We start from the raw sequence: 24,989 nt of genomic DNA on the forward strand, positions 1-24,989 counted from the left end.
ATTTGTTTATTATTTCCCACAAGAAATGAAATCAGGGCTACCAATTTGGTGGTCTCCAGACGTCTGGCACTAAAAGGCATACATTCCAGCTGCCATAACCTTTGGTCAAAAATTCAGGGGGCAGTCAAAAGGATTTACATGGAACCAAGTTGCCTATTCTTGATTAATTCTATGAGAATGAAAAACAGCACCGCAGCACCGTAACAATCTCTTTCCTGGCAATGTGACATAAATACAGTTTGTTTTTTTCCAGAAGCAACTCAACTGAGCTTCTTACTAGGGTGGAACTAATGACTATAAATAGGAAGAAGACACAAATAGCCTTACCCGGTGGGAATGTGGAAGTTTAGTGCCTACAAAATCAGAAGGCTCGGGGATCATTGAAGGATGATACAGCTCAGGAGCCAAACGAGTATTTGCAAATTTCATGCATTCTTCTAGGGTAGAGATGAACTGACTGCAGGTTGCCCGTAACAAAGACGAAGCTTCATTCATCTTCTGGTGGGAGTTGAGAGCACAGACAAGTGAAGGAGCACTATTGCATGGTGGCCTTTCCATCCTAACCCTCAGAGCCCCACCACCCAATCAGAGAGGGCTTGAGAGCTAAAAGGCTCAATTCAAATGTTCAGTTGCTCTCTACGTGCCCATTTGGGCTTCCAAACAAGACCAACTCTATAGATGAACATTAATTCTCCCTTCAGGTGCATGAAACAACGGTATCACTTCAGCCAATCAACACTGGCCTTACAAGCTTTGAAATTCTACTAGAACACAGGAAATGATATCGAGCACTCTTTCCTGAAGTCACTCTGCTCACCCTGGATTTTTGCTTACAATGCAGTTAAAATAAGAATGCAAACCACGGCAAAGAACTTGATTCTCCATTAAAATCTGAAGCCCATCTTTTAAAAGAGCGATGAAAGAAAAAGCGTCATTGCCTATACTATGAATCACCTGAAACTTTTAACAGCGGTGGAGCAATATTGAGACAAACTCACCTCTATTCCCATTCCAAAAATCTGTTCCATGGAAAAATAGGAGCATAATACATTTTTGATAAAGCTCTGGAAACTCTCTAAGGCTATTATTTTATAAATGTGGTACAGAAACAGCATGAATTCTATCTTTTTTTTTTTTTTTACTCTGATAGAGTTCCAATTATAAGTTATTTACACTGGAAATAAAATGAAATCAACACTTTCAAAAGCTTCAAAATTATATCCCCCACATATGCAATCATAGCAAGTACTGAGCTAAATGACAAAACATCCAGGTTGGAGAGCCAAGGCTGTTGAACATACAGACATTAGATCCAGGCCACTGAGGCATGGTATTTTTCCAACACTGTCATAAGAATGGAACAATATTCCAGTGTTTCTGTTCGAAAATATACTTATGGCATTAAGCATGCGATTGAAAAAATGTTAAAAGATTGGCAATTATTTTTGGAACAATGAATAAATTGTTCAAAAAAAAAAAACCCTGAGGAATTTTATTTTAGCACTTAGATCAACTGATAAATCACCCATGTCCAAAAGATTAAATAGCTGCCCTTTTGATTATGCATCACAGATTTACCTGTCGATTGACAGATTTTTATTTGTTGAATTTGTGATTGCTTCTGAGATGTCCAGCTTTATAGGTGGGCCTGATCTGTGCCACGTGCATTAATATATTAAAGGAGACGAAATAGAATATATGTTCAAGCCTCAATCAAACCTACAGATGTTATTTGGTGAAATGGGCTTTGCAAAGGAAATTCTAGGTGGGTTGTGACCTTTGTTGATAAATGTGAACAGTGGCAGCATTTGGATCTTTCAAGCAAAAGGAAAAGACGTCTTGCTTCTTTTATATCAGACCATCTCCAAAACATAGGAATATCTACTTTACATATCCATAAAACAAATCTAGAATCCTTAGTGGCTCTTGAATATTTGCACTGTTATGTGGTCTTAATTCCAAGGTACTACACAATGACTGATTGTGTCACCTGGCTCTTGAGACCTGTGGACTACGAACTCCTATTGGCTCTGTGGTTGAAGCTAATACAAGACCAGGAAGCTGAGAGGGCTCTCAGCTTCCCATCCCTGTCCAACAGTGATCAGAAATAAACTTGCTAATGTTGTCAGAGAATTAATATTCCACAGATTTCTTACCAGACCTGGCTGGAACATGCAAAAACAGAACCTGTGATTGTTCTGGATTCTCTCCCACCTTACCTGGATGTCCAAAGGAGATCCATTCTCTTGAGGTTGTGTTGCATCCTGCACAGCTAGCACTTGCTGTGTCAACGCATCACAATACAGGCGCAGTTCGGACAGTTTTCTTCCAAGGGACTCGTTGCTTATGTCCAGATCTGGGATAGACAAGCAAAGGAGTTACACAAGACACCAAAAGAACATTCACACAGCACCACAGAGAATGGGAGGCTTAAAGCAGAAACAGAATTAGTTCTGATTGTGCCAGTGAAAAAGTTGCTCCCTCTATCGTATCAAGATGACCTCTGAGATGCCTTCTGTGATTTCAAGATGCAGATACCTTTGAGTATTGATATGTGGATAGAACCAACACTGAAAATAAAATGCAAATGATGTAATGTGCAATGTAATATAGATTGTCACCGTATGTGTGTTTCATGTACCCTTTTTCAGTACTGAGTAAAAATAAATATATAAAAAAGATTAGTAAAACCAAAACAACTTCCTCTGCTTCAATGAAATGCCACCAATTTATCTCTGAAACCCAAAGGCATCTATGTGATCCAGGAACACAGAGCTGCTTTAAAGAATTGCTGTTAGGTGTGTTCATATTCCCACATGCTCTGAAGAACTTTTTAAGGAAGAGTTTGCACATTGCACCAATCTGGGTTGAGTTACCTTCTTGGACTAGTGAACACACGTGCAATTTTGAAAGGATGTTTCAAGCCCTTTTACAACTTACTTTTATTTTCTAAGAATATTGTTACTCTGTGCCATGACACATGGCAGATTAAGCACTTTAAAAAAATAAACATTTTGAAACACTGAAAAAAATCAGATGAAGCAGAAACGTTGGCTGGTACCAAGGAAGGTGCCTATAGACAGCACATAATCTTTATTGAACTATGCCGGGCCTTGATAATTCTTTAACACAGCAATATGAAGAAGCAACTAGGGGGTGGTGAAGCAAAGGAGAGCTGGCTTAGTGGCTTTCTGTGAAGTAATAGAGGGAAAAAATATGTTAACTGCAGTGGGTGCACAACTGCATCTGTGTGGGTGGGGTGGAAGAAAACATTTATCACCCAATCTGCCAAGACAAGCTTAGGCTTAGCCACCATCTCAGTGGTATTTATTCTGGGAAATGTACACATAACTTATGTCTGTGCACACACTCATGGTTCCAAGATATATTTAGGGAAGTAGAACTTCAGAATGGTCTTACTAAAATAAAACACCAGTTACAAAGCACGGGAAACATTAACGATCTGCAGAGTAAAAGGTGAAGGATCACTAGAAAGGCCTACAAATTGCCTAAATATACATTAAAAGTATTCTAAGCACAATCTTTGACTTCCTCCCATACAAAGCAACTGAGGTCCCAAGTTACATTAAGTGGTGACGTCTTTTGCCTAAGTGAATGATATACATCCAGGCAATAGTCAAGTTTGCCTGTAGTTAGATTTACTATGGATCCAAAACCGAGTAATTGTGTAGGTTGGGGCTGAGAGTGCTTTAACCAAAACAGGAACGCATGCTTTGTGCTATAGTAATGTGACTGGGTACAAACTAAGAAACCCCGCGGGGCTGCCACTAATCTGCTAGGCATAGAAACAGCTGTTGGATAAGCTATATACTATAGCCTTCCTGACAGCAACATAAAGCTGCTTTAATCTCTTTTCATATCCTAAAGGGGGGATTACTTGGAGGGATTAACATCCCCCTCCCTTATACTCAGTGATTTAGATCTTTGTGGGGTTCCTATCTGAGTTTCCCCCATTGAAATTGGGGCTGCTTGCTTTAAAGGGGGAAAAAGTTAAGGGACGGGTGACAAGCCCTTGCAAAAGTAGCCATTTGATATCGACACGACAGGCAGTGGGAAATTTAACATATAGGCCTGTGGGAAGATGTTACCCACGAATAATGGTAAGTTAACCTTGATGCTTCACATGAACTATGTCATATGCTGATTCAGGAAACCTTGGTTGAAATAAGCTATGGTTTATTGTGATCAGTGAACCCAGTCAGTAAAATAATGCTGCAATCGGTCCTGGAATTCATACTTCTTTCTCTGTACATCCAACCCTTCCTTATTCTCACGGAGTCTTAATTTTCTTGGGTTGAGCATGAACAGTTTTATGAACCAGTTGCAGCATTTTTTTCCTGGGTATCCTCAGAGACTGACCAATGGGGGAAACACTACACTTGTCCATAGGAATGTCTGTGTTCTATCCAAGGGTGGTACTTAGCCGGTTCGGGCCGGTTTGAGCAAACCGGATGTTAAATTTACATTTGGTTCACAGAACCGGTAGTTGAACTGGCTGGCTGGCCCCACCTGTCCCGTTTTGGATGCAGGTAAATGCAGAGTCCGCACGGAGGTTCTGGGAGGGCAAAAAACATCCCTCCCGGAAGTCCGGAAACGGGCCTGTTTCCAGCTTCTGGAGGGCCTCCAGAATCTGAGGGAGGCTGTTTTTGCCCTCCCAGAGGCCCCAGGGTAGCTTCAGACTCTGGGGAAGGCGAAAAACGGCCCTCCCAGACATTCCGATAGGCCAGGGGTGTCCAACCTTGGCAACTTTAAGACTTGTGGACTTCAACTCCCAGAATTCTCAGCCAGCAAAGCTGGCTGAGGAATTCTGGGAGTTGAAGTCCACAAGTCTTAAAGTTGCCAAGGTTGGACACCCTGCGATAGGCCATGCCCACTATGGCCACACCCACCCAGCAACCGGGCAGAGAATGGGTGGTTGGGATTTTTGAATCCCAACCCTGGTTCTATCATTTAAATAATGGATTTAAAAAACATCCTAAAGACTTGCCTTTCAAAAGGGGGAATCAATTCTGTTCTTTCCCTCACTTTATTGATCCTACAATCCCAGCTGAGCCCCAAATTTCTGTTCTTGAGACATGCGTTAAGTGAGTTTTGCCCCATTTTCGTCCTCTCTTGCTGCAGTTGTTAAGTGAATCACTGCGGTAGATAAGTCAGTAACCTGGTTATTAAGCGAATCTGACTTCCCCATTGACTTTGCTGGTCGCAAAAGGGGATCACATGACCTTGGGAGACACAGCAACGGTCAAAAATATGAACCAATTGCCAAGCATCTGAATTTTGATCACATGGGATCACGGGGATGCTGCAATCGTTGTAACTGTGAAAAACGGTCCTAAGTCACATTTTTCAGTGCTGTTGTTAACTTTGAACGGTCCCTAAGCAAACAGTTTTAAGTCAAGGACTATGTGTACCTAAAAATTATCCAGGTATTAAAAATAGCACCAGGGACCCGACAGCACATTCAGTGCTATTTCTACACTGTGTTCTTCTCTTTGGATCCTGACATCCATTTCTCTAACCCGCTGTAGGCAGTCAGCAATCTAACTATGATGAGAATTCATATATGCAAACATGGGTGTAAATGGAGGCGAGAGGTTGCAAATGGCTCAACAAACCCAGAAATGTTTGCCAAGGAGGTGTGAGAGCAAAGTACTCACTGAAGTTGACCAAGTATTTCCACTCAGTAGTAACCACCTCTACCAACAACCCCGTAAGCTTGGGCCCACATAATTCATTAACACAAAGCTATTGACCAAGAACCAACCTTTTTCTTTCTGGCTTCTGCTGTCCCCGAGGCAGGCTTTGGAGCTGCCCAAAGCCACCAGCCATTTCTGTCTTTCAGCAGCACCTCCTGCTTTCAAGTAGAAGTACTGCTCACCTGGGATGACCAACTCCATACGAGTGGAATCAGTTGCATGCACTACAGGAGGGATGAGAGAAATAACAGGTAAATAAAAGCGAGCATACAATTATCAGTATCTGTTGAGGTAATTCCCTGTTAGGAGAATGAGAGCATACAGGGAGACGTATTTGAGAGGAGTGTTTGAATAATACACATGCAGCACACAGATACACTGTACAGTAAATGTAGGTTTTTACTTCCAGAAACGTTAAGCAAAGTCCAAAATAGGCAGTCCAAAGTCATTCACAGGTAAATCAGTCAGTTTTCAATCCAGGGATAATTCAATAACAAATTCCAGTGTCAAAAACAGTTCAGAATCAGACTTACATTAAATCCAGAAGTATCAGTCAATTAGGAAACATGGAGGAACGGCAATACTTTCCAACAGAAGGAAACAGACTCACTCAGATACACTCTCTTCTGAAACTAAGACCAAAACAACCCAGGTTTCTGGCTCCATCTTATGGCCATTTGAGTAACCACACCCAATTGCAGTTTTTAGCATGCTCTTAAAGAAACAGTATTAACATGTCTATCCTGATTTATATATTTCTAACCCAAATAGCTGTTAGGTGACCCATATTCCTAACAGTACCTCCCCCAATTCTGTCACGCGCAGGGTCACACTCATTATTATGTCCAATATGATTTCATGGCCACCAATTGTAATTCCTACCTTATATAAGATGAAGGAGTAAGAGGGGAAAATAAATCTATCTTTTCACCACTCAAGAGATATTCTGGGGCTAAAGGAATATCATGTCCTCAGTTATGTAATCTGTATGAAGCACAGACCATAATAGCAAAGAACCCAACCAGAAGGCTCCAGATGGAACACATCAACCTAATAAAAATTAGCCTAACTGAATGAAAACACCTTTAAAAGTACCAAGTTTTGGAACACTGTTTCAAGTTTTTGGAGCTAATAGCCTGATTTCGAAATGTGCTTTTGATAACAAGACATAAAGTCTGCCGACCTCATTTACTAATATTTGCAGATCAAGCTACTGTTCAATCAGAGTGGCGAGTCCCCCCCCCCAATTTATCTGGCATATGCATAAGCCTCCTATAGATTGTCCTTGATGTACCGTTTGAGCGTAAGATGGTGTGGAACACACTGAATTATAAATACTGCCTGAAGTTACAACCTATCTTTCCTCTCAATCTCAGTTGCTCAATCAACCCGCTAGTGTGTACAAATCTGCCACTCCCCTACTTTAACTTGCTCACTGCCTACTTCGTCACCAATGCCTGCGTAATCTAGGCTCTGCAGCATGCAATGAATCAATGTAACTTGCATTATTGTTAGACTACTGGTCCACTGTTTGAAGGCTGAAAAGCAACAAGCCCAATGGACCATATCTGGGGTCCTAGATATTAACAGTATATAATTTGGGCTTACACAGTGGTTTAAGATACCAATGCCAGAACCCAGAAGACTGTGAATTCTAGTTTTGTCTTAGGTACAAAACCAGTAAGATGACCTGTGCAAGTCATTCCCTCTCAGCCCTAGAAGAAGACAAGGGCAAACCAATTCCAAAAATGTTTCCAAGAAAGCTGCATGAACTTGCTAAGGCAAAGGCCATAAATCAAGGCTAATTCAAAGGCACCAAAACTAGTAATAATTAAAAAAAACACCCCAAATTAAGAAACAAACAAGGTGAAGCTGCTGTAGTTCTTAGAAGAAAACCAAAGACAATGCAAAACACCAAATGGAGCAAAGTTTGGGAAAGATAAATTATGTTACATCTTTTCTACTCCGTGTATAGTACTGAAACTGCCTACCTTTGATTTCACATACAGCCATCTTGATGCTGCCTTTGCTGCCTTTGCCCACATCGTCCTGAGAATCATAATAGGAGAGGATGCCATTTTCTAATACAAAGTATCGTGGCTGCCAACCTGAGGCAGAGGAGAAAAAAAAGAGAGGGCAAATTGGACCTTGTAAACAGTTTGCAGTGGGGGGGAGGGGTTTGAGGGAAATCAACTAAGCTTCCCCGTATGTTTGGAATTAGATTAACTTCCCAGGAATTTTTAAAATAAATTGACTAGGGTGGGCAACATGGTCCTTGCGGTACTATTCTTAATTTATGCCAGGCTCCTTGCCTCTCCATATTTATTGTTTAAAAATATTATTTATAATTCAATTAGAAGCAATCATGCTGTTGGAGGCTGCTCATTCATAAACCACCAGATACACACACCAATAGACCATAATAACACTTGTCACGCTCTCTAGTTTAAGGTACTTGGATTTTGGCCCAAGACCTGGCTCAATAGATGGAACCCACAGCAGATTCACCCCACAAATAGCTTCCATTCCACTCCATCTAGGGAAAAATCAGCATCAGAAAATGAAGTTTTCAATTCAGGAAATCTCAGGAAATTGAGTTAGCACCCAATCTATTTACAGTTTGGAATACCCACCAGGAGGAATCTTATCTGTCCCAGATTATTGTGATTTTGGCACCAGGCAAATACATTTCTCTTTTCCTTAGTATTCTAGGATTTTGAGCCAAGCATTTAAACCCAGATTATAGAAAATAATTCTAATTCCCTGCATGAAATGACAGTATTACTGTATTTTAGGTTCTATTCCCTGTGCTTTTTGGAGCATTGTTCCATTTTTCTACTGGATTCCATGAAGTGTTTATTCTTTTATATAACCCACCCAAGAGAAAGTTTATTGTTCAGTATTTATAAATAAAAAATTAATCAATTCCTCTCCCCTCATATTTTACCTTATTTATTTATATCCCATGTTTCCTCTAACAGTTCCAGGTGGCCTTATCTCCATCTATGCAATAAGCTGCTGGAGAGTATATGTCCAGCTCAATCCCACAGTGAGTTTTCAGGGCTGAGGGCAACATGGACTTGGAATTTACTAGCTGCTATTCTTCAACTAATTGTATTGGCTTATGCATATGGCTACTCTGAGAACCAAGTGCTTACTTACCCTGCATTAAAGGGATGCCCATAGCATGCTTTTACATACTGTATACATTTCAAGAATATTGGCCATAAATATTTTGTTTTTTAAGTAGAACCAAAAAAGGTATATATACACTGCCATGAAGATTAGAGCTATCAATACAGTGACTATACACTCTTTGTTATAAAGGCCAGTTCTTTATTTCAGAAAGCTGTACTTTAAATTTATTTACTTTAAATTAAACAATGGATTAAATAATATCTAATTAAAATTTATTAATTAATAATTAAATCTACTTTGGGGGGCAGTTAGGGTTTTGGAATTTCTTTTGTTAAAGCAAAGTTATAAACACAAGCAATTATTATCGTTTTATCTTTATGAATCTCTTCCAGATTTGCCCCCACTGTGGGCTTGTGCTTTATGTCTTCAAAAAAAAAATATTTATGATCACTTTTTCCACAAACTGCAGTTCTTCACAGGCCACCTGGCAACGGTCGACGTTTATTCTTTCCCTGCGATTCCAAGCTGGAGAAACCGCTTTCATTTCTTCCAGTCGCGCAGCGCTTAAAAACAGTTCTTCGAGCAATAAAATGCCGATGGATCGACACCTCCCGACCCGGGAAGAAGAGGCAGGGTTCCCTTGCAAAAGGATTCGTGGCATTTCGGGAAGAATCCAAAAGGGCGAGACCCTGAGGAACAGAGTCCCGTCTGCGGGGAACAAAGATGGGAGGAAGCCTGGGCTGCTGCTGCTGCTGGGTGGGTGCTCTTTCCTTAATTTCTACAAGAGCTTGCGTGGCTACGGGGCGAGGATAACAGGCGGCCGGGGAGCCGAAGAACCCACGTCCGAGCTGGGACGACCTCGAAGCCAGGCCTGCTGGAACACTCCCCACTCACCTGAAAGATAGTTGGTCCATTTCAACAGCGCTCCCTCCATCACCAGCGCAAGCTCAGCGCCGCTCTGCCGCGCCGATCCAATTGCGGCCCTGCGCCGGCGAGCTCAGCCAATCATGGGGCGTGTGTCGGTCGGAACGGAGGGGTGGGAGGTGGGGAGAGAGAGAGAGAGAAAGAGAGAGAGAACAGGAGGCGGACGAGAAGGAAGATAAGGGGGAGGAAGCGGAGGCGGGAGAAGCGCTAACGAATCGGACGAGAGGTAAAAGCCGGAAATCTCTCTCGGAGCCAATGACAAGACGCGGACCCTCGCACTGTCTTAAGGGCAATGTAGTTCTGAAACTCTTCTATCTGCTCCGAAGCTGGAAAATGCCTATCCGCTCCCCAGCACTTCCTCGGCTCGTTTCTGAGTCCTCTCTGTTAGAGATGTGACTCGGCAGTCTGTATGGAGTTGAAGGATATTGGTTAGAGCCGAGTCTGTGCATGTTGGCTGATGTAAGTTCAATGGGTCTTAATTGACTAAAAAAGGTTCAGGCGGTCATATGACAGCTGGCGGTTGTCAAATATTTCATATCCTTTGTTCGGCCGGAAAACCATCGTCTTTGAACCCATACATGCAGGGAAAGAGCAATAGCACTTAGACTTATATACCGCTTCACAATGCTTTACAGTCCTTTCTAAGCGGTTTACAGAGCCAGCATTTTGCCCCTCCGATAATCTGGGTCCTCATTTTGTCGACCTTGGAAGGATGGAAGGCTTGAGTCGGTCAGGATCAAACTCCTGGTAGTGAGCTAAATTAGTCTGCAATATTGCATTCTAACCACTGTACCATCATGAATCCCAATAAACCAATCAAGAAAGGCACCCTTGGGTCCCACTGAGTTTTGTGAGATTTATTCTGTAATCATGGATAAATGTGGCTGTTTCATATCCTTAGACATCCACTTTAACCCCACCCCCCATTATTGAAGACTGAGCAACTGATTACTGAACTATTAGTTGCACAATAACATGACATTCGGAGAGCGAATTATAGACCACTCGAGTTAGGACAGTGATGACGAACCTACGATATGCTTGTCAAAGGTGACACTTTGTTTTTGGATGACATGCCAGCATCCATCAAAATCTGACGACTATTTTCTCTGTTTGAATGAGCACAAATTCAAAAAATATGAGATCCTGCACTACCCAAAGCTTAAAATGGATTCTTCCCATTCATATCAGCACATGATCTGTCATTTTCAGAATTGTGATCAGCTCCTTTCTTATGCACAATATGTTTCACAATATTTGGCTGCCTGTATCTGATGTTTATCTGGTGCCAAAGCAGCATATAACATTATAACTGAAGAAGTTGTGCAATATATAACACAGGTTTTCTCTAAGTTCAGTATCATCTCCTTCAACATATGTTATCATTTTATTTAATAAGTTTCCAACTGAAAAATTCAGACTTCTTTTAAAAGTTAGTGACAAATTATAACTATTTCTGGTCATATTTCTGGTATTTGCTCTTAGCTCTTTTTTAAAATCCTAATCTATACATTTTACCTGCAAGACTTTTTGGCAAAAACTTATTTTTAACACTGTTAATGTTATGTACCATCTCCACAAAGGCACACGGCATGAGCTATATACATTTGAATGTAAAAAGAGAGAAGCCAAAGTTACTGGATTTGCAGAAGTTAAGCAAATGATGTTATTTCCCTTCCTAGCTACAATTGCACAACACAAAATAATGAAATAATGAATAAATTTACATTTTAGCAGTGCCCTGAATGAACACAAACATGCTTATTTCTTCATTTATACTGTTTCCTAGTATGATTCAATTGCTTATTGTACCCTATGACTATTATTAAGTGTTGTACCTGATGATTCTTGACTCTTGATGAATGTATCTTTTCTTTTATATACATTGAAAGCATTTGCACCAAGACAAATTCCTTGTGTTATCCAATCTTTATTGGCCAATAAAGAATTCTATTCTATTCTAATTCTAATTCTATTCTATCAAATGAACTCAGAACATGGGTTCACTTAAATATGGATACGTGTGCCATGCAAGCAAAGCCACTAAACAAAACTTATGTGATTATGGAATTATAACTGCAAGATCACCCTTCGTTAAGCAATTGGGTGAGATATGAGAAGGAATATTAGAGCTAAAAAGTGATGCCAGGCAGGTTTGGATCACCTTGATGTGTTATTATTCGCATTTTTACTTGTAATGGCAAAACGATTCATCCTCCTCGAACCACGCCTCCGTCCCTTGGAGGTATATTTATAACGTCCATGTTCAATGTTACAGCTTGGAAATTTACAACAGGAGAACTACGACTCCCAGCGTGCACAGGAGCAACCACAATGCATTGAAGCGTATCGAGAGAGAAGCCACTCTGCGTCTCCCCGGTGTTGCAAAGTCTTACGGGATGCGTAGTCTTCTGGTCAATGTTGCCTTGTGGCGGTAGTCTTCGTGTGGACTCCAGCATCCAGGATGCGCCTCGGAGCGTTTTCGAGGCGACAGGAGACTATCGCTTCCTCTCTCCCGGCCTTTGTGAGCCGGACTGGAGGGTGGAAGGAGTTGTGGTGGTGGCGGCGGCGGCGGGGCAGGAGGAGGGAATGAGCGAGGAGGAGGCGGAGGAGCCTTGCGGGAGCGCGAGGAGCTGCGGCAGCTTCCCCAGGTGAGTAAAACACCGCCTCTCTGGGACCGTTGCTAAGAGACGAAGGGACAAGCCCCGCCCCTTGCACCCCCCTTTCCTCAAGGACCGCGTTCCGCGTGCCGTGGCGACCATCCAAAGGGCCCCAAGGCCCGATCTGCTATGGGCCACCGTGCTGCAGTATAAGGCATGTTTGGGCGAGATATCCTGGGCCTTGGATTATCTTCAGCATCCATGCATGCTGGTTTAGTTAATACCTCCCCAGCATGCTGCTGGCTAAGGAAGATGAGAGCAGAAGTCCTACCTAGGCTTGGCATGGCGCGGTTAAACTTTCTTATGGCTGCTGCCCCATCTTGGGGTCACGGCCGGGACGGTAGAGTTCTGTGTGACATTCCCGATCAGCAGAAAGAAAGCAAAAGTTGTGTGTGGAGGGGGTCATGGAAGAATGGGACAGAGCTTTGAATTAAACAGAATCGGCACTTTTTAATACATGGGACAGAGATTTAATTGATGCAATTCATAATGTATACTGTGGTTGTGTGTGCTGTTCCCATGCGGCTTGTCTGGGCTTAGAAGATAAGCAGGGATGGGCTTGGATGAAAGGCCACCAGGAAAGTTTATTTCCCTACTTAAGAAAAGAGTATATAGTTAAGTCCACATTGTCACCAGGATTGAAGCTTAAACTTGAAGATATCTTCAACCTTACTGCCTTAAAAGCAGGAATAGGACTGAATAAAAACAGAATACTTTATTGGCCAGGTGCAATTAGACACACAAAGTATTTGACTCCGGTGCATAAGCTTTTAGTGTACATGCAAAACAACAAAGTAATAATACTCAGAATAACAAAATAATACTCAGAATAGTGATACCAATAAGAGAAGGTAGTGGAACAGATGAGAAGGATAAAAGTAATACAGCCATACTGTATGGGCTAATAGGTTTAGATAAATAGGTTTCTTGGATTGTTGTCCAGTTGGTTCCAAAACACTGGCTTATGCGGTGTCATATAGATTTCTGTCCACTAGAACTAAATGATAGCTCCATGTTTAATCAGAGCAGTCATAGGGGTGTAAATTTATGGTTTCTATTCTACTTGGATTTACTCTAGTCTATTCTCATTGGATTTTTCTGCAGATGAAGATGGATGGGAAAGTTCATTTTGTAGAAAATCTTTTAATGAAGAGGAGTTTAATCCTATTGTCATTGGGGAACTCATTACGGAAATTTAGTTGCATCGGTCAGTGGTAAAGATGGAGGCATTCTGGAATGGGGTTGAAAGAAAGATGATCATTCCTTGTTATAGAACACTCTTCCTCAATCTGGTGCTCTCCATGTATATTGAGCTACACCTTTTGACACCTCAAGTAAAATGTGCTAGCTGGGGAGTCAAAATTGTTCCCCAACATATCTGGAGGGTATCAGGCTGGGAAAAGTTGCTGTAACATATGAGATCACAGAAACATTGAAAACAGGCAAGAATAGCTCTAATATTCATCTCAATCTCCATGCTTCCCTCAGTATAGAGCAAATGCTGGCGTCCAATCCTGGCAAGACCCCGATCAGCCTGCTACAAGAGTATGGGACACGCATAGGCAAAACACCCGTCTATGACTTACTGAAAGCTGAAGGACAAGCACATCAGCCCAACTTCACCTTTCGTGTCACAGTTGGTGACATCAGCTGCACCGGTTAGTTGCGGTAAAGAATAAGTATACTGATGATCCAGTTTACCTTATTTTTCATTGGTCTTTGTGAGACTAGGCTGGAGTTGCCATACCTAAATATGAAAATAGGTACTTAATTAAGCAGAGTGGACAAAAGCAAGGAATTTTATCTAAAAAATCCTTAGGGGAAATAATTAAGAAAGAACTGAGCCATTAAAGAAACCTAGCAAAAAGGAAACCTTTTGTCTGAACGAAGTTGGGGCCTGAGCACATGGAAAATCCCTACCCAAGTCCTGCTAACAGCTACCAGACTAACAAAGCAAGATGTCAATTGTCCAACTAGTCAACCCAAATCAAGGAAACACTCGGGAGCTTTAAATTCCCAAAACTAAAACTTTATTGGATACACCATATTGGTACTGAAGAAACAAAACCAGCTCTGGTTTTCCCACGCAATTGCTTGCCTGGTTAAACAATAGCTTCCCCATTTCCCCATCCCTGGGTGTTGTCCAATTATGAGATGTCCAATTATGTTCAATTGTCCAATTATGAGATGTCCGCTTGTTATGGGAACAGTCCATAACAACTTTCTCCAGCACCTGCAGTGGAGACTTTGATGGCTTCCATGTTCTCACAATCTCTGCATACATTCTCATCATTCCATTTCCCCCTTCCCTCCCCCCCCCGCTCCCCAGTTCATTGGCAAATTGAGGCGCATTAAACTTTGAAAAAGGCAAAGCGGTTCAGTTATGACACAAGGACTTTGGAGGATTAAAAAGGATCCTGAAGCCCTTTGAGTTGTCTCTGGATCCAGACTTCTGCCCCTCTGGCTAGTGGTGCCAGCCTAGTTGAGAAGGATGTAAGTAAGTGTGGATGATAATGTGTGTAGGCATGTGAGATAGAGCAAATGCATACATTGTAACCAGTAAAAAATTGCTGATTTTGCCTTAATTGTGCCCCAATTCACTATATCATTTAGACTTGGGAATAATTCTTAAAAAAATATCTGCAGTAATAGGTTTCCCCAGGTCCTCCTTGTAAAAATACAAATGTCCCCTGGTGGTTACTGGTGGATTTTTGCAGTCCAGAACTGATTGCTCTACACCATAGCCCAGTGGCTCTCCAACTTTGTGATCCTTTGATTCCCCCCTGAATTGTTCAATGAGTATGTGCGACTTCCCTCTGAATAAAACTAATGATTTAATTGATGTTAGGATAGGATAAGGAATAAATAGATTGCTTGTAATAAAACGATCATTTAATAAAATATACATTTTTAATGTATCTGTCACAGCAGCTTTTAAACTTTGTTGTATTGCAATTGCACAGTCTGCTAAGCAAAATGAGAAAGGAGGCCCAGAATGAGTTTAATGCTCCTGCTTTGTATGCACAAGTCTATTCAGTTTTTTTTTTTTAAAGTATGACCTCTCCCAAGTTATTTGCAATTCCTTGGGGTGGGTGGGGATGTCTTGAGCCCCAGTTTGGGAATCCCTCCTATAACCTGTTTAACTCCCTCCTACTAAAGCTAAGTAGGGCTGGGCCAAGCCCTCGGAAAATTTCAGAGATCCCCATGTATGTGCCCCCTTGATTTCTACCATGTGGCAGGAAATGATAAATATTTCACTCTTAGAAGTTCTCATTCTGACTTTTGGCTTGGTATCGTTATCTCTTTCCTTCCTATTTTCAGGCCAAGGACCTAGCAAAAAAGCTGCCAAACATAAGGCGGCAGAAGTAGCACTCAGGCTCCTAAAGGGAGGAAACATGTTAGAGCCGACGCCGCTGGATGAAGCCAGGTGAGGAGGGACTTGCCTGCTTGGGATGGTTCTAGAGATCCCAGATGCTCTTTAAGAATTATCAGGGCATCCTCTATCTCTACTCCTGTTTATATTTTGTTCATCTCAAAAACTTAAATTTGTGTCCAGTTTCGATAAAGAGGGATATTTTCTTACTATTGGTGATGATGGGCAGATAAGTAAGCCGCTGGTATACTAATATTTGCGGTGTATTTGAGCAAGCTACCAAAAGACCAAAAGGACTGCAGAGCTTTAAGAGGCTTAAATGATATCTGTGTTCTCCATGTTCCACAGATAAGCAAGCCTCTAGATTGGTCGTTCTGCCACAGTATTACAGTTCCCCAGTATTCTGCATGTATTCATTATTGAAAGAGAACTAATTCTATTCTGACAAATTTGTAACCAAGTGCTGGAATTAGGCAAGGCTGCAATATACCGTATTTGCCGGCGTATAAGACGACTTTTTGCCCTAAAAACATGCCTCCAAGTGGGGGGTCGTCTTATACGCCGGTAAATACATTGTCACGGTGCAAGAGCGATGGGGGAGCTCCGCAACTTGCGAAGCCCTTCAAGCCCAGCCAAGTCTCTCTTCCTCCTCCTCCCACCCACCCACCCACCCTCCGCCCGGCTCGGGCGCTGGCGGAGGCCAATCTGGAGGTGGGGTGGGGGTGGAGCGGGAGGGTCTCTGGCGGGGCCGTCGCCAGCCAGCCCCGAGCCGCGTAATGGCCCGGGAGTGGGGGGAGAAGGTGGTGGGGGTGGACTGTGGCGCCCCTCCTTCTGGGCAGCGGGCGGGGGCGGCAATTTGCTCCTCCCGCTTCTCCCTCCCTCTTTGAAAGACCGGGAGGGCTGTGCTTGGGACGGGGGGTGTCCTCAGGAAGTTCCTGATGGGACCCCGCTGGGCAGGGCCACCCGGCTCCCGAGCTGCTTTCCAGGGTCCCCTTGGGAAGAAAAGGGTCCGGTGGGCGGTGGAAGAAGGCGAGCGCTCCTCCCCCGCCCCCTGTCCCGTCCCGTCCCTCCTCTTGTCCCCTCCTCCCCTCCCCGCTTAAGAGAGAAAGATCTGCCTCCCCTGCACCGAGCTTCCACCCGGCGCCGCGTCTCTCGGCCAGCGCGCTGCGACTTGGGAACCGGCCAAGCGACTTTAAAACCGAGCGGAGCCAGATATAGCCGAATTACCCTCCACACCACACACACACACAGAGAGAGAGAGAGAGAGAGAGAGAGAGTTGGCAGCTGTCCATCCCCCACCCTTGGAGTCCCGATGGCACGCACGCGGGGCTGTCACAAAGAAAGGGAGAGGAATTGAGTGCCAGCCTGAGAAAGGCGAAGCTGCCTCTCTAAAGCATTTTGGTGGCTTTGTAAGTTTGGGGGAAAGGGGTTGGGGGTGTCAATCAAGAATTATATCCAGAATACCCAAGTGTTACAACTTACCGTATTTGCCGGCGTATGAGACGACTTTTTGCCTTGAAAAGCATGCCTCCAAGTGGGGGGTCGTCTTATACTGCGTAGTATATAACAAAAACTATATTTTGAGTGGAAATGTTGGGGCTCGTCTTATATGCCCAGTCGTCTTATACGCCGGCAAATACGGTATTTGTTGCACTGTTGAAAACACAAAACATTCTTTTAAAACAGTTGTTTTAAATCCGCACTCTGAACTTTTTCCAAGTATGTGTCTTCACTTTGCATCACAATACTTGGCTTTTACCAAAGTGTGAAATATCATTGATCAAGCTCTACTGCAAGTGACATTGACCTTCTCTTGAGATTTCATTTTTTCATGATGTTCTACTGTGTGCTTCTGAATGAATACTGAGTTTATTCAGCATATGAGATTTTCGCGCTATTTTTTTACACTACCAATCAGCTGAATTAACTACTGAACTAATTCAATTTCTGGGTCCACGCAATACACTGAACCATAAATGAACAAAATAGCTGGGTTCACACAACACATTGAATCCAAACACCAGATAGAAACCTTTGCCTCAGCAGGTTGTATAAATCCATTATGGGATTAGAGTAGTTTAACAGGCAGACATTAAGCAATAAAAGGAAGCTGGGGTAGAGGAAATATTCTGGAAGGACAAAAGTAATAAAGCAGATTCTGCAATTCAAGTTTGGCAATCTCTGACTTCATTTCAAAAGCGTTTCCTGCTGTATGGATTCCTGCTACTGAACATGCTTTAATATTTTCACCTTCTGTTTTCAAGCTCTCTTTCTCTAGAGCCCTTGGCTCTGACCACTGCTCCGGTGGCTGTGCCTGTACCCATCCCACCAGCAGCCTCTCCAAGGTAATGGGGATAATTACTGAAGTGAAAACAAAGGCTGAGCTGCCAACGTCTTTAAACAATTCCTGTTTCCCTAAAGCCCATTACTGCTCTACTAGAACAAGCTGGATTCTTTTGAGTCTACGTTCCTGGTGCTTGTCATTGCAGTTTTGCCCCTGTTGCTGTTCATAGACTCCCAACAGTCTTCCCCATTGTGTTCTTTAGGTGGTTTGGATTTCAGCTTATAGAATTCCAAGCCAGCATGGGTTTTCTGGAACAGAGGTCCAGCTCGCTGGGAAGCCACTAGCTCGGGAAGGATTGGACAGAGATAGAGGATGCAGATATATGGGATGCGCCCTATTTCGTTACTACTCAATACTCTGAAATTAGGTATCCAGGTCTGATTTGCTGTTGGAAATACCAGCAAGTGGTTCTTACCTGATTCACCTGACGTAAAACACACCTGTTTATCTTGAATGAATTTCCCCCTCCAACCTAGGCTTATTATGCTTTTCTTTGCAGTCAAATATAGATTCCAGGCAAAGCTTTTCTTTCTGAAGGCCCTTCAGGCAGGTTCCTGGGGGAAAAAAAATACTGTGCCTTTAATTAGCAGTGGGCGAATGTGCATGGGGTACCCGAGTTAGCAACACTTTTAGGGGAGAATATTTTTTTTATTTTGGGTCATCTTTTACTCAGAAGTTCTCCGCTGGACATAAAACCTACAGTATCCCCACAACAATCTGAGTGCAATCCAGTTGGGGCCTTACAGGTAAGCCGTTTTCTTGGCTGTGATATATGGTACTTTCTGCTGACAGCCTTGATCACCTTCCCTCAATTTGAGTGCTGTCCCAATGCAGTGAATACAATTTCCATAATACATATTGAGTAAACACCAGGAAAGGGAAGGGAAAACTCACGGGGATGCAGGTTCTAGTATACAGGTAGTCCTCGACTTACAACAGTTTGCTTAGTGACCGTTTGAAGTTACAACAGCACTGAAAAAAAGTGACTTATGGCCGTTTTTCAGACTTACGACCGTTGGAGCATCCCCCTTGTCATGGGATTTACATTCAGATACTTGACAACTGACTCACATTTATGACGGTTGCAGTGTCCCGGGGACCATTTTTTTGCCACGTTCTGCCAAGCAAAAAGTGGGGGAAGCCAGGTTCACTTCACAACCAGGTTGCTCATTGAACAACTGCAGGGATTCCCTTAACAACTGTGGCAAGGCAAGTCGTAAAACGGGGCAAAACTCGCTTAACCAGTTTTTCACTTAGCAACATAAATTTTGGGCTCAATTGTGGTCGTAAGTCAAGGACTACCTGTACTTTCCTCTTTCAGCATCAGGCTTTGTAATAGAAACCACTGATCTGTGTTGCCGGCATGCAAGCTACGTGTCTGACATTGTTTGTCATTTGTACCCTATTCTGTGAACCAGACACTTTGGGACATCTCCTTCCTTTAACATGCTGACACCTGACCTAATTTCAGTGCTCTCAAGACCCCGATTTTTAAAAATGAGACATTAGCCAACATTTAGAGGGCAGGAATGGGGAATCAACCACGTAGTTACATCCATCTGATCCTCTCCAGTACCTCTCCAAGACTCTCGGATGGTGGAGCAATTTTGGAAGAAGGTCCAAGAAATATTTTAGGAAAACAACATGTATGGGTCTTTTTGGATCATGCTTTTTAGTCAGAACCAACATGGGCTTGCTGCAGCTCTGGAATAAAGCCAGTCACATACGATGAAATCAGTCACCTACTCACAAAAGGTCAATGCTTAATTAAATCAGTTTTCTCAGTCCTCATATTGTAAGTAAAATCCATTGACTATGGCCATAGCTTTCCAAGTGGTCTTGATCCAACTTATAGCAATAGCATTTTGGCTTATATACTGCTTCACAGTGCTTTACAGCGGTTTACAGAGTCAGCCTAGTGACCCCGACAATCTGGGCCCTCATTTTACCAACCTCAGAAGGATGGAAGGCTGAGCCAACCTTGAGCCTGGTGAGATTCGAACTGCCAAATTGCAGGCAGCCTGCAGTACTGCATTCTCATCCCTGCGCCACCACGGCTCATGGTGGGAGCCATATTTGACCACAGCAAACATTACTTAATGCTGGCTTGAATCTTCTCCCAATTATCAGCCAAATGTATGTTAACTTAATGGAACCATCAATTGGGATTGTAATAATTGATAGTTGCATTATACTATATACTCGATAATACTAACGTTTCTAAATACAGTAAGTTGTTTCTTTACAAAATAACCAAAATAACAAAAGGGGCCAGACCTGCCACTCCCATTAAGAATCCAGAGAGGAATGTTTTTCTTTTTTGCCTCTTTCCCCAGGAACTGGTGGTGCAGAAGGGCTGGCGACTTCCAGAATACACCGTCACTCAGGAATCTGGGCCAGCGCACCGCAAGGAATTCACCATGACTTGTCGTGTTGAAAGGTTTATTGAAATAGGTATACTATCATAAGATACTCATCATATAAAAGGGGTACAGTATCCTCCCTTCAGTGCGACTGCTAGGTCCCATGTCAAGCTCTAGATCAAATCATGACCAGCTGTAAGCTGAGGGCATATACTGTTCCAGTATCTATCTATCTATCTATCTATCTATCTATCTGTCTGTCTGTCTGTCTGTCTGTCTGTCTGTCTGTCTGTCTGTCTTCCTTCCTTCCCTCCTTCCCTTCCTTCCTTCCTTCCTTCCTTCCTTCTTCTTTCTTTTCTTTCTTTCATCTTCCTACCTGTCTAATCTCTCTCTCTTTCTTTCTACATCCATCCATCCATCCATCCATCTCGTATGTATGTATGTATGTATGTATGTATGTATGTATGATGTATGTGTGTATGTGTGTATGTGTGTATGTGTGTATATCTGTATATCTATATCTATATCTATCTATCTATATATCTATATCTATCTATCTATCTATCTATCTATCTATCTATCTATCTATCTATCTATCTATCATCTATCTATCTATCAGCATTGTAGTTGTCTTCTGAGGGCTGGCCGGAGGGGGGGGAGGGGAAGAAGTGCACAGGGGGTAAGGGATGGATGCCTTCTGCAGCACTCTGCCAGCCAAAAGGGCTGCAGGGGGCCTGCGTACGCCCCCCCCACACCCCAGTTTTGACCTGGATGGCCTGCTGCAGCACTCTGCCAGCCAAAATGGGGCACCCCCCCCGCACCCTGTTTTTGCTAGTAGAGGTACCATGGGCTGGGCCTTTGCTATTTCCAGACTGGCCCTGCGGACCAAATTTAAGCACCCTTTGGGTCGGATCCGGTCCGCGGGCCTTGAGTTTGACATCCCTGGCCTAGACTGAATATAGAACCTACTAACATTCATGCTTTACTGTGTTTTTTTAAATCTAGGTGAAAATATATATTACAAGCCAATGTATGATATGTCATATGCTAAAGAACTATCCTAAGATGTTAGCAAAGAATCTAAATCCACCTATGATTAACCTGTTTAGTTTCTTAATTCCTTTTTATTGGGTGGATCTCGACCTGTTTCTTCTGCAATCCCACTGGGATTTTTAAAAGAGTGGGAAGCTTCCCAATAATAGGCTTAATAAAAGGAGGAATGGTGCCGTTATAAAACAAGATGGGGGCGGAATCAAAAGGCAATGCACAAAGGCATCCTTCACTCACACACACCGAACTAAAGATATGGGAATGTACAGTAAAAGATTTTCCAGGGAGCTGGCTGAAAGGTCCTAAAAAAACCAAGTCTTTAAAACCTGTGGTTGTATATTCAGATATACAACCTATGGCTGTATATTATTTGAAACCTATGGCTGTATATTGGCTGTATACAACCTATGGCTGTATAGTTTAGGATCAATATATCAGTCCCGTTGTCAAATTGCCATTCCAACTTTTCTTTTCCCTCCAGGGAGTGGCACTTCCAAAAAACTAGCCAAACGCAACGCTGCAGCAAAAATGCTGGTTCGGATCCACAGTGTTCCTCTGGACCCACGGGAGGGGAGTGAGGCTGAAATGGAAGAGGACCAGTTTTCTATTGTGAGTCTTGAAGTGTCAAGCTGCTGATATTTAGATGAAGGGCTGGTAACACTACTGGGTTCTCTAGAAATTCAGTAAAGAACAAAGACAGAAAACCAAGGATAATTGTGTAAGAGCAGAAGGAAGACAATTAACTCCTGTATGCTGTAATTTGTGAAAGAAACAGAACCTCCATGAACACCTTTTCCTACTTAGATTGCAGGGACCAAACTGGACGGGATGAAAAGTCGGGGATCCGGTTGTACCTGGGATTCCCTGCGCAACTCAGTGGGAGAGAAGATTCTTCACCTGAAAAGCCACCGAGTTTTCAATTCTGGGTTCTGCAACCTCTTGAAGGAACTCTCCGAAGAGCAGAGTTTTGATATCAGCTATCTTGATATTGGTAAGGAATGAGGCAGAGATTAGAGTTAATAAAGGTTGTGTAAATTTTCTCCTCCCTCTTGTGCACTACGGGCAGTCCTCATTTAGTGACTGCTTCATTTAGTGATCAGTTTTACAATGCTGATTTTAAAAAAGTACCTTTACAACCAATCTTTGCATTTAGAACCTTTGCAGAGCTGTAAAATAAAGGAGAGCTGAAGTAAGATCATAAGCACAGGAGCAGTTTCATTTACCATCTGCTTTGCTTAATGACCGAGTTGCTGGTTCCAACTGTAGACACTCCGTAAGGATGACCTTCTTTATTTGTCCATTTACAAATGCAACTTTTTGTTTCCCACTTGCACATTGAGCAACTGGATGGCTGAAAGCAAATGGACCAGGCATGCTTAGAATTATCCTTTAAAGTCAGAGAGAACTTGGGTGAGCTTGGATCTACATGGGTTACATCAATAATATTGGCTTCATGAAAGAGAAATATTGACTTGGAACACAAACCAGACAAGGTCAGGAATTTGGTACTGCAATGTTGGTCTGCTTTAATTTAGGTATATGTTTATTAGATGTAAAAGAGGAAAATATTGAAGTGATCACCAAGTCAGGCAGATTTTTGTTTATCTGTTTTGCTATCTTTTAAGGAATGACAGCATTATACTCTGGTACAGTGAGCTTAAGCAGGCTGTCCTGCTTGCTTCTTAAAGGGCAGTGGTCATTATACAATGCAGACTTTAGCTCTGCAAGGATCATTTATTTGCTCTTGAGCAGAATGAAATCTTAAAATATTCATTCTAATTCAATAAACAAAATTATATTACATTGTACTTAAATTAATGTATCATTTCTAAAAGTAGTTTCAAAACAAGAATGGAAATATGTACTTCAGCGCTACAGAAAAACAGCTGACAAACCTATTCTGCCTATTAAAATAGGGTTTTCCCCAAAACATTTAAGATTGGAAGGGGTAATAGAAATGGAAAAGAAGAATCACATTAGACATTTTGCTGTATTGCACACATCCTGGTGTTTCATTTGAGAATAGGTGTGCCTTCCCCAGATTTCTGGATGAGAATTGCAAGGCTGAGTATCTTGCAGCATGTCCATAGTAGTTAAGCCACCTGGAATTTGCAATTCATCCATATCTAGAAGTCAACTTGTTCCCCATCCTTCCCTTAGGCTGCTTGGTGACTACACAACTAGTAAAATATTAACACTATTGTGTTAATACTATCGTGCTACAGTAACTCACCAAGTTTCTTAGTGAAGCTCTCAAAAGCAGGATCAAATAGTTGCCATTTGATAGGCTGAGATAAATTGCCATTGACCATACTAGATGAACCAATAAGTTCTTTTACTATCACAGCCATAAGAAAATTTTCTGTCCTCCTGTTACCTTATGTTTTAATTGTCAGAAGATTTGTGATGTTACTTATCTGTTGCTTTGCTTTTGCTTGAAGAATATTTTCATCTGAATTAAGAATAATCAGTATACAGGTAGTCCTTGACCTTCGACTACAATTGAGCCCAAAATTTCTGTTGCTAAACAATCAGTTGTTAATGAGTTTTGCCCCATTTTACTTTTCTTGCCATAGTTAAGTGAATCACTGCAGTTAAGTTAGTAATAGTTAAGTGAATCTGGTTTCCCCATTGACTTTGCTTGTCAGAGGGTCGCAAAAGGTGAACACACCATCCCAAGACATTGCAACTGTCATAAATATGAGCCAATTGCCAACTGTCTGAATTTTGATCATGTGATCATAGGGATGTCGCAACTGTTGTGTGAAAAATGATCATGTTATTTTTTCCAGTGCCGTTGTAACTTCGAACAGTCACTAAATGAATGATTGTAAATCGAGGACTACCTGTGAGATCAGTTGCAGCAGGCTGCTGTTTTCCTGGTTTAAGTAACTGAATGGGGTTTTTTTCCCCCCTCACAGATGAGACGAGCATAAGTGGCCTCTACCAGTGCTTGGTGGAGCTTTCTACGCAGCCAGCCACAGTATGCCACGGTTCAGCCAGTTCCCGCACTGCTGCCCGCGCTGATGCTGCCCGCAATGCCCTTCAGTACCTCAAAATCATGGCTGGAGGCAAGTGAGATGCATGCGTCCGGCAATGCTGCAGATCCATTGAGGAGGCCATTTTGTTTTCCTCTCATGAATTGACGTGACAGGGAAGTGATTGGATGGGGCTGCAAGAAAGGAGGAGGGTTGGAAGAAGTTGGCTGAACTGGAAGACTTTGAAAAAGTTGGCCGAAGTTGCAGCAGTGATGGGGTTTACGGAGCCTTGTTTCCTGAGGGGCAAGGACAACCCATCTGGAGGCTATCCTGTCTCTTTGGCTCACTCGGGGTCACCCTTGTTGTTCTCCGGGATATAAGCACCGACTGGTTTCTCTCATGTTTGGGAGTTGCAATAAAAAAATGGATTTTTTTTCAATAA

At 42.5% G+C, this 24,989-nt stretch overlaps 2 protein-coding genes across 5 annotated transcripts in view; one reads left to right on the forward strand and one right to left on the reverse strand.

Moving 5' to 3' along the window:
* The window catches only part of LOC113418428 (pleckstrin homology domain-containing family A member 3-like), a 28,946-nt gene extending 18,973 nt beyond the window's left edge, over positions 1 to 9,973 (reverse strand). Inside the window, exons 1-5 of one of the 3 annotated variants that reach the window (XM_087956399.1) lie at positions 9,750 to 9,973; positions 7,709 to 7,825; positions 5,786 to 5,941; positions 2,220 to 2,356; positions 328 to 498 (exon numbers count right to left, since the gene is read on the reverse strand). In XM_087956399.1, the coding sequence (XP_087812525.1) occupies positions 328 to 498; positions 2,220 to 2,356; positions 5,786 to 5,941; positions 7,709 to 7,825; positions 9,750 to 9,789 (621 nt within the window). In that variant the 5' untranslated portion in view covers positions 9,790 to 9,973. The remainder of the gene's footprint in view (positions 1 to 327; positions 499 to 2,219; positions 2,357 to 5,785; positions 5,942 to 7,708; positions 7,826 to 9,749) is intronic. The other 2 variants (XM_087956400.1, XM_087956398.1) reach the window with 2 other exon arrangements.
* An 81-nt stretch (positions 9,974 to 10,054) lies between these two features.
* TARBP2 (TARBP2 subunit of RISC loading complex) lies at positions 10,055 to 24,989 on the forward strand. Of its 2 annotated transcripts, none has more exons than XM_026677284.2 (10): positions 10,055 to 10,238; positions 12,058 to 12,430; positions 13,928 to 14,097; positions 15,761 to 15,866; positions 18,077 to 18,157; positions 18,833 to 18,902; positions 20,493 to 20,610; positions 22,051 to 22,178; positions 22,374 to 22,560; positions 24,491 to 24,989. In XM_026677284.2, exons 2-10 carry the CDS (start codon positions 12,198 to 12,200, stop codon positions 24,646 to 24,648), a joined length of 1,251 nt encoding a protein of 416 aa, XP_026533069.1. In that variant the 5' UTR covers positions 10,055 to 10,238; positions 12,058 to 12,197; the 3' UTR covers positions 24,649 to 24,989. The 2 variants fall into 2 exon arrangements, with proteins under 2 accessions (XP_026533069.1, XP_026533067.1); XM_026677282.2 differs by having other exon boundaries at positions 10,057 to 10,238; positions 18,830 to 18,902.

The sequence above is a fragment of the Notechis scutatus genome, chromosome 2, assembly GCF_049901735.1.
Source record: "Notechis scutatus isolate UNSWTSFEM ecotype Mainland chromosome 2, rNotScu1.2, whole genome shotgun sequence".
Taxonomy (NCBI): Eukaryota; Metazoa; Chordata; class Lepidosauria; order Squamata; family Elapidae; genus Notechis; species Notechis scutatus.